The 12460-nt window shown below is 40.1% G+C and overlaps 1 protein-coding gene and 1 long non-coding RNA gene across 2 annotated transcripts in view; both read left to right on the forward strand.

The window, feature by feature from the left end:
- Positions 1–3463: 3463 nt before the first annotated feature.
- Positions 3464–12460, forward strand: part of EPHA6 (EPH receptor A6) — a 675722-nt gene continuing 666725 nt past the window's right edge. The window contains exon 1 of the mRNA XM_075263563.1: positions 3464–5037. Within this exon, the coding sequence (XP_075119664.1) occupies positions 4935–5037 (103 nt within the window). The 5' untranslated portion in view covers positions 3464–4934. The remainder of the gene's footprint in view (positions 5038–12460) is intronic.
- Positions 6233–6578, forward strand: LOC142193611 (uncharacterized). The gene is made up of 3 exons (XR_012714993.1): positions 6233–6305; positions 6416–6496; positions 6529–6578. It is a non-coding gene; the product is annotated as an uncharacterized LOC142193611 (long non-coding RNA).

Genomic DNA, 12460 nt, shown 5'->3' on the forward strand with positions numbered 1-12460 from the left:
CAAGGGGTGTGATTCTGAGCTCTGACACTGGCTGCCTCTGATTGGAGCTCTGAATCACACCCCCTGCCTGACACCGCCCACCTGACATTACAGAGCTTAAATAACACACCAGGCACCAAAACTAACTGTGCTTGTTCCTTGGAAATGGTGGGGGATAGAGAGAAAATTCCAACTGTGCTGGAATCAGTGGAGATGATACTAAGAACTTCAAGGTGAAGGGTCCTCTTTAAGGAGTAGGCTCTCCTCTAATTACTGTGTACAGTGTATGGGAAACTTCATAGTAGTTAGTCCACAACACCAACTCAGGCAAGCCACGTAATAGCCAGAAATAGTGTTATACCTCACGTACACACACTGTATTATCGATTTATGCAAAGTTTGTTGAAATGGTAGGTACCCGCCCACCTACACGATTTTTAAGTAAATACCTTATATACAGTCCAGTCATATTAATGTGACCACCGCCTACTTTTGACGTCAACGTTAAATAACCAATCGCAGAAGACACATGTCATCAGCCATCTGGGTGCTCTCATCGTTGTGGAAGGCACGATGGATCAACACAAGTATGCATCTATCCTTGCAGACCATGTTCACCCCTACATGCGAATTGTTTTTCCTCAGGATGATGGCATCTACCAGCAGGACAATGCAACGTGTCATAAAGCCTTAAGTGTACATGCGTGGTTCGAGGAGCACCAGGATGAGTTTACCGGACTCCCTTGGCCAGCAAATTCCCCGGACTTGAACCCAATCGAGAATCTGTGGGACCACCTCAATCAAGTTGTTTGCGTCATGGATGCTCAACCACGTAACCTAGCGTGTCACGCATTGGGGTCGGAGTAGCTCAACATCCCAGTGATCATCATCACAACATCCCCTCTCTTCCTGCACGTCTTGCAGCGGTCCGCTCTGCCAAAGGTGGTTATTCTGGATTTTGACAGGTGGTCACATTAATGTGACTGGACAGTCTATTTACCTATACAATCACACCTTTATTGGTCATCATGGACGAATGGAACGTCAGCTGCATGAGGGCACACCCTTAAGGATGTTTTTCATTCCATCTATTAGTATCTCATTTTGCATCATACATAACATTGTTTTATTGTATTCAGAGAAATCCATTCGAGTTTTTCATTGTCTGAAGGGAATCACACTCCGCAATTGGATCGATTGTTGAAAATGGCAGCAATGTGTGGATGGTACAGCCATGAAACAGGAAAGCAAGGAGACATTTCAAGTGACACTAGTGACCTCCTAGCAAACTGATCCTATATACTTTACTAACAACTAATGGAATGCTTGTAGCGTTACAACATTTTTATATAATTGAGTAATTTTTTTTGAACTGCGTTGTTAGTTACTAAAGCTGAACAATTTTCTGGACATGGAGAATTTTATAGCTATATCCAGCTTCCACATATCATAGCAAAGATCCATTATAACCTTGAAGTGTACCTATAACCATGTGGTATTTGTCAAGGGGATACACGCCATACCTTTCCTCTTGGCACGAGATATTCAGGGATGAGTGATGTGAAATTAACCAATCTGAAAGGTTCCGCACATCTGTGTAAGGGTTACTGTGCTCATGTTATACGTTCAATACCGCAGCACACTGTATGATCATAACCTTTGGACACCACATCTGCGTTGTTCTGTCCGTTCTTCTGGTCCATCATAGGACCACTAGAACGAAAAATTGGTCCATCTAAGAACGGATTAAGAGGGACCCCATCCACTATAATGAAGTCCGTCAGGTGTCCATCATTTTTCCCCTGACAAGTCAGGCTTGCAGAACATTTTGTTTGGGATTTCTGTTTAGGAGTACTGTGATGTAACTTATTTTGGTAGAAAATACTTGACCCCAAACATGGTAGAAGCTGCCATGCTGTGCGTTATGAAAAAATGACAAGACACAATGTTGCTTTTCATAACTGCTAAATGTTATACATTTAGGAAAGGAAAATAACATTCAAAGGGTCGCTGTGCCTTTAAAGAATATCAATTAGGTAAAATTGGCGACTGCAATGCTTGGACCTATAGAGCCCTTATTGTATGGGATTTATATACTATACTACTAAACCCAGGGGCTAAGGAGAAATGCAAAGGAAATACATAGGCAGCTGTATATTATAATATTATCCAGAGTATTGCTACATCTATTAGGAGGATCAGACATATAGTCACTATTGTGTACACTATTTAGAAACATTCCCTTCTACCGGTTGTACGATGCCTCAGTGAACAGGAGGGTAGCAGTGACAGAGCCCTGGGTGGTATAGCATGACTGACACAAAGACGGAGCTGTGCATTCTCCAGGATAATGACTGTACAGCCATTTATGCACAAATAACACACGCTTAACCCTTTATGTCCTGTGCAAAGTGCAAACACTGTAATATGACATTCATAGGCTTTGTATCGCCATAAATGATCAGATGAAATATGAAATAGTCAACATGGAGAGTCACCAAATACACCGTTAACCCTTACGTAAATGCTCAGAGGACATTGAATCTGCACAAGAGGTCAGATCCATGGTCTACTCAGGAGGTATAGAGAGCAGGTAGGACCGGTGGTATAAACAGTATATACTGGGAATATGATAAACCTATTGTTAAAGATACCTTCACATCTGCCTTGGAATCTCTATCTAGTGCAGAGTCTGGCAGAAATCTCGGATGAAATAAGTCCTATAAGCCCAACTTTTTCATCTGAAAAAATAACGGACGCCTGACAGACCCCTTTATGGTTAACAGGGACCCTGTCCATCATTAGAAAGCCATATTTCTGGTCCAGCAACGGAGCAGAAGTTTGGATAGCAAGACGCTAGCGTGAATGTCCATATGCAAAGTATAAGCATTGTGTTAGAAAACAGCGTGCGCTTTCTGTACTATGCCAAAGGTCATTATACTGTTTAGTCAGCAGGTAGGAGTTTGTGATATATATATATATATATATATATATATATATATATATATATAGGGAAACCTCTCCAAAACCTTGACCTGACCCATGATGGATTTTCAGTTTTTTATTTTAAGCATCTTTTTTCAGAAAAACACTTTTAATGCAAAGAGGTTTGAGATATAGATATATATATATATATATTTATTTACAAAAATTATATATGTGCGTGTGTATGCATAGATATATATGTACATAAATATCTATAGATAGATAGTATACAGAGAATATGATGTGTAAATACCTCGTTGTTAACCCTTATGCTCAGGTACAGAGTACATACATTACAATATCTATACATTCTATGGCACACAAAGGGTCAGACCTATGGCATAGGCAGCATGCAGGGACCAGGGCTATTCCACATACAAGGACATTGTAGTGAGTGGCATTACTGTGGCATATTGTTCAGTGCAGCAGTCACCATGTAGGGGTCTACAGCTTTAAGTAAAGCTCCCCCCATCTCTGCTGAGCATTGAGAAGTGGTTAAGTGAATCCAGCTTTCCTGCATTTGAACCTGTGCAGCCTGAGCAGAGAGCAGTAAGCACCTGCTTTTCCCACGGTCTGTCCTAATGCATGCAGGCAGAGAGAAGGCTTGTCTAGTCTATAACCCCCTCTAGTGCTGAGCTCTGCATGTGACCTGCACAGAAGAGCCAGGGAAGCTCCTCTGCACCTCTCTGCCCAGCTCATTCCCCTCCAAGCATCAGATCAGCTGGATCATCTCCTCTCCTCTGCTGCTGTGTCTGCTCCTCAAGCTGCACATTGACTTTAATAGGGATCTCTTACCTTCTGCTTTTCCATGACATAAGCTTTCATGTCATATGTGGAGAAGCAATCACTTGTCAACTTGATTATATCTTGGGGAAGAGCTGCAAGTTTTATAGGAAGAGCCTGCTGGAATAGAAGATGTCCTGTCTGCAACCTTGAGCACTGATTCCCCGGAGTGAGGTGAGATAGATGGAATTTCCCTGCCACTGACTTTGCTTGGAGAGGATTTGGGAGGAAGGAGATCTGCTGTGGATGGGATTGGGGGATGGGGGCTCTGTCATGTGAAGGGAGGGTCCTACAAGGAGCCTTCAAACTTCCCACCTGCAGCCCAAAGCAGAGGTATAGCCAAGGAGCAGGACTTAGTGCACTGCCAATGACTGATGAGTGGGGGGTCAGTGCACACATCACACATCCACTGCTGCTCAGCTCATACATCATGCACAGCCAATACCTCACACTGTCTGTAAGGCTGGTATAGCACAAGCACGTCCAATAGCCAGGGTGCAGGCTAGACTTGTGCCACCCTAGCACCAGTGGACTTCATGCTTCATGCACTGTCTGTACTGGGATTAACACTTGTCTAGCAGTGCAAAGCATCAGTGCGCACCGGTATATGCATCCGTCATCCTACCCAGACACCTTGCATGAACTGCCTGCACGATGAAGCAGATAGCGCTGAATAGCCGACGGGTGCAAGTGCTCAGGGACCAGACAAGGCTACCTGGTGCGTCTATCTAGCTCCTACATGGTGCGCCATATATTGTCTTGTGCTCCTGTTCTAGCCAAGGTGTCTCCATAAGGGGGCATAGTATACTGTGGATGGTCCAGGACTGGAGAGACACCAGGAGACTTTAGCATCTCCTAGTCAACACTGTTGGCTACCCCGTAGAGCAACTTCACTGGAACTGTGCTTGGATCCCGACCCGACACCCAGCGCACGATCCTGGATGCTACAAGTGATTTCATTCAGCCGAGTATAGCCTATACCTTGTCTGGACGTAGAGGTATCTGAAAAAAATAATTTGGAGTACGTTGCTGTTTTGCACAAGGCCACTTTGGCGTTTTGAACTACTGGTGGGCGGACCAGTACCACGCCCCCGCGGATCCTGTCATTATTATCGTGTTGGATTGGTAAGCGGTGGTGAGGCGCAGAAAGAAGAGCTGGAGCTATCTTCAGAGGGAGCCGGCTAGACATGGGGTCGTGTGATGGGAGGACTCTGGTTTTGAGGGCTTCTCTCCTCCTGACCCTACTCATTGACTACTTTGTCGGCTCTAACCACTTCACTGACAACCAGGGTAAGGCAGCTTTTTCCAATTTTGCCTGTGCTAACTTTTTCTCTTTTAATATGCTATGATGTGTTAAATCTATACATCTTCTCACAAGTAATTTTAGATGCATATCTGTTTAATAAAACATCATGTGATTAATAATTGACTGTGTGAGCTTATAGAGTTAGAGGAAGGGTGTCACAATTGGGTCACATTTGCATAACTTTTTATATCAGACTATAGCATAGACTAACATATACTTTGCATAAACAGGGAAATAGCAATGTAATGTATTTGTAAAAAAATAATCATCTAGATATATATGTATGTGTACTAACTACGCAGCGCTGGACTTACAACTGCTACTGGCTGCTAACTTTTTGCAAATTTTCTATGGAAGTTCTTGCTGGCTACTAAAAGAGTCAGGTTGGCTACTGCAGTGGTGTTAATGGCTTGTAAATCCTCCAGTATTTTGTCCATACAGCCATCCTTATGTATAGAGGGACTTCCACTAGAATGGCCTCTTCGGGAACCATTGACTGGCATTCGATTTGTGCTCAGATCCTTCCAATAGAAAATTGATCCCTTATACTTTGGATGATTTCTGTTTTTGGCCTTTAGGAAACTTTTGTGTTGTCTAGTTGCGGTGATCAATATTCATTCAGACTGTTGTGTTCAGTAAGATCTACATTTTGTTACTTATGTAACACTGTGAGCTGAGCTGGAGCCGAATACAACTATAGCCAAATGTCCTATAAACAATAGAGAATACGAAGATACAAGTCTATATATCACACTGTATTATATTACATTATCATTCATTACTAATACTGCTAACTACACACAGGTAAGGTGATGTATCACTGTAATATGTATGCTATATACTACTCACAAGCAGCGGAATATTCCCCTGATATATACAGTACAAGCTTCATAATACATTGATACATCATTTCCCAAGTCTTAATGTTGTGTGTATATTCACACTTGTGTCAATGGGTCAGTGTACTATATGTGAGTCTGGGTATGTGTATGCGTGTGTTATATAGGTATGTGTATGCGTGTGTTATATAGGTGTGTATGTATGTGTATGTATGTATGTTATATATATATATATATATAGTTATGTTATATAGGTATATGTATGTGTGTGTAATATGTGTATGTGTGTGTTATAAAGGTATGCCTGTGTTATATAGGTATGTGCGTGTATGTTATAAAGGTATGCGTGTGTTATATAGGTATGTGTATATCTGTATTATATAGGTATGTGTATGTGTGTGTTATATAGGTATGTGTGTGTTATATACGTATGTGTTTTATAGGTATGTGCGTTCTATAGGTATGTCTATCTGTGCATTATATAGGTATGTGTATGTTATATATGTATGTGTGTGTTTAATAGGTATTTTTGTGTTATATAGGTATGTGTATGCATGTGTTATTTAGGTATGTGTAGGTGTGTGTTACATAGATATGTGTAGGTGTGTTACATAGATATGTGTGTGTTACATACAGTAGGTATGTGTGTGTTATATAGGTATGTGTATGAATGGGTTATATAGGTATGTGTGTGTTACTAGGTATACTGTACTCTAGATACATCTTACCTTGAGAATATAACATATGTCGTGAATGAATATGCTGACATTTACTATTGCTACTTTTGACTAGTTATGTGTATTATACATGTAGCTGTTACCATATGAATTGTATTCATACAACTCTATCCAGTTATGTATACCTGACAAGTCTTAAGGCCTTCAATACTAGTATTAATTTGCCTGCTGCTTATGCATAACGCCAGTATATTATATAGCAGAATACAAAATATCACTGGCTGCCCCATAGAGGCTGACAATCTAATCGCAAAGTCCCATGCTGTTGTGTTTCTGGCATCCTACAGCATTTACTATACCGTTCTAGTTCTATGTCCTGTATGACATTATGTAACAGTGATAGATAGATAGATAGATAGATAGATAGATAGATAGATAGTCTGCACATACTGTATCTGCATGTTCATATCATATATGGACATATGGTAATATGGGTAATATGTCCTATCTGTTAATAATTGTGAAAAGTGCAGAAACTGCTAGAAATAGGTTTAACACGCACAACTGTGCACTCTCACATACTACGGTTGTGCATATATTCATTTCTGCCATATAGATCCTATAGTTGTACAGCTTATAGGTGGATTGATAACATTTGTAGTTTGCTACTTTTATATACTTAATCTAGTTGCCCCATTTTACCCCCAGTAAAGTCGTAGATTATATAACAAGGAATGTAACCTCAGTGCCAAGCCTTGGGCATGTGCATGATGCCTGAAAACACGTATGACCAAACCTAAGAGATAAAAGTGCATATTAATGTAAGCAAAATGGGATATTTCATGGTAAAATTAATGGATTTCGGGTACTAAAATATCACCTTGTACTAAACCAAGTACTTTGTATATCCCTTTAAGATGGATCCTTTATATATTGTCTATTTCCTTATTTTCAGCAAACTGATATTTATTTGATAAGTAATATAGTTATTGCAATTTATAGTATACAAAGTATCAGAAACAGCCAAAAGTAACCAATCCCAAACTAGTCCGTCCCTATTCTATATTGAGAGGTAGTGGTAATTCTTGCATTGCTTCTTAATACACAGTTGTGGATCAGGCTATAATTTATTCACTTTTTTAGAATCATAAATCCTTCCGCCATGATGCTAAAAACGTGAATAATTGGAAGTATTCCAAAGAGGACTGAAGCGTGAGTAGTCTGATTTATATCACTGAACTCTGGAACTGTGTATGTAGATCATCACAGCGAGGTGCGCTCCCTATACCAGAACGGGGTTGTATCTCAAGACCTGGATCTCACTAGTGTCAATGGTTGTTTCCTAATATTCTTAAATGCCCCCTACTGTACAAATGATATTAAAGTAGCCCTAAGAGTATGAACCTACACTGAGCACCTCCAGGCAAGGTGTGTACCCCACGTAGTATACTATATACGTATACTTTATATGTTAACGTGGTTAAGAAATATATACATACAAAAATACAGCTTCTTTGATATTGCTAATTAAAATTGTATATGGTGTTTTACAGAGGTAGACTTCTTAAAGAAGGAGGCCAATGTAATTTAATCTACAGATGAGTTGACTTCTTAAGGTGTAAACTAATGGACAGATTTCTTTAGCTGTTTATCTATCATCTATCTATCTATCCTTGTATCTATCTATCTATCTATCTATCTATCTATCTATCTATCTATCTATCTATCCTTCTGTCCATCTAGCTATCTATCATCTATCCATCCTTCCGTCTATCTATCTAACTATCTATCTGCCTATCTATCTATCTATCTATCTATCTATCTATCTATCTATCCTTCTGTCCATCTAGCTATCTATCATCTATCCATCCTTCCGTCTATCTATCTAACTATCTATCTGCCTATCTATCTATCTATCTATCTATCTATCTATCCTTCTGTCCATCTAGCTATCTATCATCTATCCATCCTTCCGTCTATCTATCTAACTATCTATCTGCCTATCTATCTATCTATCTATCTATCTACCAAGTATAAATTTGGAAGTTTGGACCATATATACATATAAATAAACACCCCGGTGTGTGTATATATATATATATATATATATATATATATATATATATATATATATATATATATATATATATTAGACTTGTATATAATATTAAAGTGCCACGGCATGCTCTTTTCAGCTTACCTAGGACTGCTGGTGACACTTCTACAGTTTCTATCCATCATCCAAGCTCCTAATGCAATGATGTAAAATAAGAATATTTCTGTGATTTTGCCCCATTCCACTCCGCTGTTTATTACATAGTTACAATAAATATTCCAAATTCTGAGTCATTAAAAAGATACAAAAGTCTAATCGTGTTATCCCTGACTTCGCCAATGTTGTTTGCATTACGTCATCCTGATCTTATTGTCTTATTTTATAATCTGAGATAACGTCTTGTAATTGTCTGACAATGACTTGGCAATGATTCAGGTCGATGATCTGTATTTTGGGCTCCCGATCCCCCTCCTTATATTTTCATGTGCGTACTATATTATGTTTGTACTTTTAGCACTTATGTAATATTGTAATATATGGCTTTGATTTCTCACAGGCAAGATTTATTATCGTAACATATTTGTTTATTGTGTAACACATAGATGAGTCTCTTAGGGACAGTATATGTCTGTATGGCATATACATGATTCTCATAAGGGACAGTATATATCTATATGGCATATGCATGAGTCTCATAAGGGACAGTATATGTCTATATGGCATATGCCAGAGTCTCATAAGGGACAGTATATGGAATATGCATGAGTCTCATAAGGGACAGTATATGTCTATATGGCATATGCATGAGTTTCATAAGGGACAGTATATGACTATATAGCATATGAATGAGTCTCCTAAGGGGCAGTATATGTGCATATGCAAGAGTTTCATAAGGGACAATTTATGACTATATAGCATATACTGTACATATATCTCCTAAGGGACAGTATATGTCTATATGGCATATGCCAGAGTCTCCTAAGGGACAATATATGTCTATGTGGCATATGCATACATCTCAAAAAGGACAGTATATGTCTATATGGCATATGCCAGAGTCTTCGAAGGGACAATATATGTCTATGTGGCATATGCATATGTCTCATAAGGGACAGTATATGACTATATAGTATATGCATGAGTCTCATAAGGGACAGTGTCTGTCCCATGAGTTTCATAAGGGACAGTATATGATTATATAGCATATACATATATCTCCTAAGGGACAGTATATGGCATATGCACAAGTCTCATAAGGGACAGTATATGATTATATAGCATATACATATATCTCCTAAGGGACAGTATATGGCATATGCACAAGTCTCATAAGGGGCAGTATATTACTATATAGCATATACATATATCTCCTAAGGGACAGTATATGGCATATGCACAAGTCTCATAAGGGGCAGTATATTACTATATAGCATATACATATATCTCCTAAGGGACAGTATATGGCATATGCACAAGTCTCATAAGGGGCAGTATATTACTATATAGCATATACATATATCTCCTAAGGGACAGTGTATGTCTATATGGCATATGCACAAGTCTCATAAGGGGCAGTATTTGACTATATAGCATATACATATATCTCCTAAGGGACAGTATATGTTTATATGGCATATGCATGAGTCTCATTTGGGGCAGTATATGGCATATGCACAAGTCTCATAAGGGGCAGTATATGTCTATATAGCATATGCATACATTTCAGACGGGACAGTATATGTTGCATATGCTTAAGTCTCATAATGGACAGTATACATCTAGCTGAGTTTGTGGTGGGACTTGCGTCCACCGATGAGCTCTCACTCCGGACTCCCATTGAATCCCCCGCTTGGAGATAGATATTTTGAAAAGAAAAGCAAAATCAATAAAAACATAAAGCTTTATTAAATGTTGACATTTACAACCATATACTGTGAATGTCAGAATGTCAAAAAATAAGTAATATTTGACTTTTCAATGATATGGTCAAAATGAATACTTTAATATTCTTTACATTTTTAAAGGTTACAGATCAATGTTTTTGAATACTCTCTGGGATTGAATAAAAACCTACTTCTCTCGATCCCCCGCCAACCTTCCACTCATCGTGTATATATTTGCTTAGGGCACTGACAGTAACAAAGGCAAGTGGTAAGATAATGGTGTCAAAAGATCACAAAAGCTGTAGGTGCAGTGAGGTGGCATAAAATGGTGACGCACGCCGTACCTTGTCTAGTTCACACTATTGCTGCCATTCTACTTTTAGTATCCTGACCTTATGCCACAGTTTACATTACATAAAAGACGTCCATTCTTCAGATGCATGGTGCAGGTATTACGCTCAGCATAGGGTCACTGATGTGGTCTGTGTACAGATGTCATCCATAGAGATGAGCGAACAGTAAAATGTTCGAGATTCGTTTCGAGTAGCCCCTCAATATTCGACTACTCGAATCGAATATCGAACCCTATTATAGTCTATGGGTGGAAATGCTCGTTTCAGGGGTAGGCAACGTTCGATCAAATTACACTTACCAAGTCCATGAGTGAGGGTCGGGCTGGATCTTCCGAGAAGTCTTCTCCTTGGAGCGTCCCCGCAGCATCTTCTGGCTCTGAATTCACTCTGCCAGGCATCGGGCCTGGGTAGAGCCGACTGCGCATGTCCACACTACAAGCAGACATGCGCAGTCGGCTCTGCCCAGGCCCGATGCCTGGCAGAGTGAATTAAGAGCCGGAAGACGCCGCGGGGAAGCTGCACGGAGAAGACTTCTAAAGGTAGGAAAAGAACCAGCGTTGATTAGCCGAATGCTATACAGTCTGCCGATCAATGCTGGTTCTGCATCGAACTTTTCCATTCGAATAGCGAGTGGTACTCGATCGAGTACGAGTATTTTGAATACCGTATTATTCGATCGAATACCTACTCGATCGAATACTACTCGCTCATCTCTAGTCATCCATAAAAGCAGATCTTTAAGACATAAGATGGATATGGACAAAACAGCTGACACAGACTGACCCCCGAGGTTAAAACTATAACCACATTTGCACTACACCCTTTAAAAGAGGCCACCCCATCAGCCCCAATGGTAACAAACAATACCCCTGTCCATGTATTAGGCCCTATTCACTTCTGTGCTCGGGTTTCCGTTCGGGAAATCCGCTTGGGGACCCTCTGAACGGAAACCTATATGCATTAAAAAGCAGGTACCTGGAAAACCCGCTGACCCCATAGACTATAATGGGGTCTGTGTGGTTTCCGCTTGGTTTCCGCACAAAACATTCGGAGAGAAAAGTCCTGCAAGCACGGACCCCATTATAGTCTGTGGCGTGCTCGGTTTTCCTGAAGGTAACCGTTTCTTAATGCGTATAGGTTTCCATTTGGGGGGTCCCCAAGTGGACTCTCCGAACAGAATACCGAACTTTGATGTGAACCGGGCCTTACATTGTCACCCTTTATGTGAAAGGACACTTGTAATGCTACATTTTCCCTGTAGGGGCAATGAGCAGCTAATAATGGCTTCCAATGGCAAAATCAGCTCTTTACCAGGGTCTCACTCTCGATATAAAATTATTTAGGCTCTTTCAAGGGGTTGTTCGGGTCTATAATATTGAAAGCTATGGCCTCTACACTACTTACCAACTTCCTGTGCTAGATATTGCAGCTTGGCCTCATTCACTTGAATGGGACTGAGCTGCAAGCAGGTCACATGACCAACAGTCGTGATGTCACTGTTTGAAAGGAAGAACTGGAGCTCAATATCCTAGTCCTGGATAACCACTTTAAAGAGAACTGTTCAGCAACTCCACCTACTCCAATTAATTGCATCCTATA

This window comes from Leptodactylus fuscus, chromosome 2 (assembly GCF_031893055.1).
Source record: "Leptodactylus fuscus isolate aLepFus1 chromosome 2, aLepFus1.hap2, whole genome shotgun sequence".
NCBI lineage: Eukaryota > Metazoa > Chordata > Amphibia > Anura > Leptodactylidae > Leptodactylus > Leptodactylus fuscus.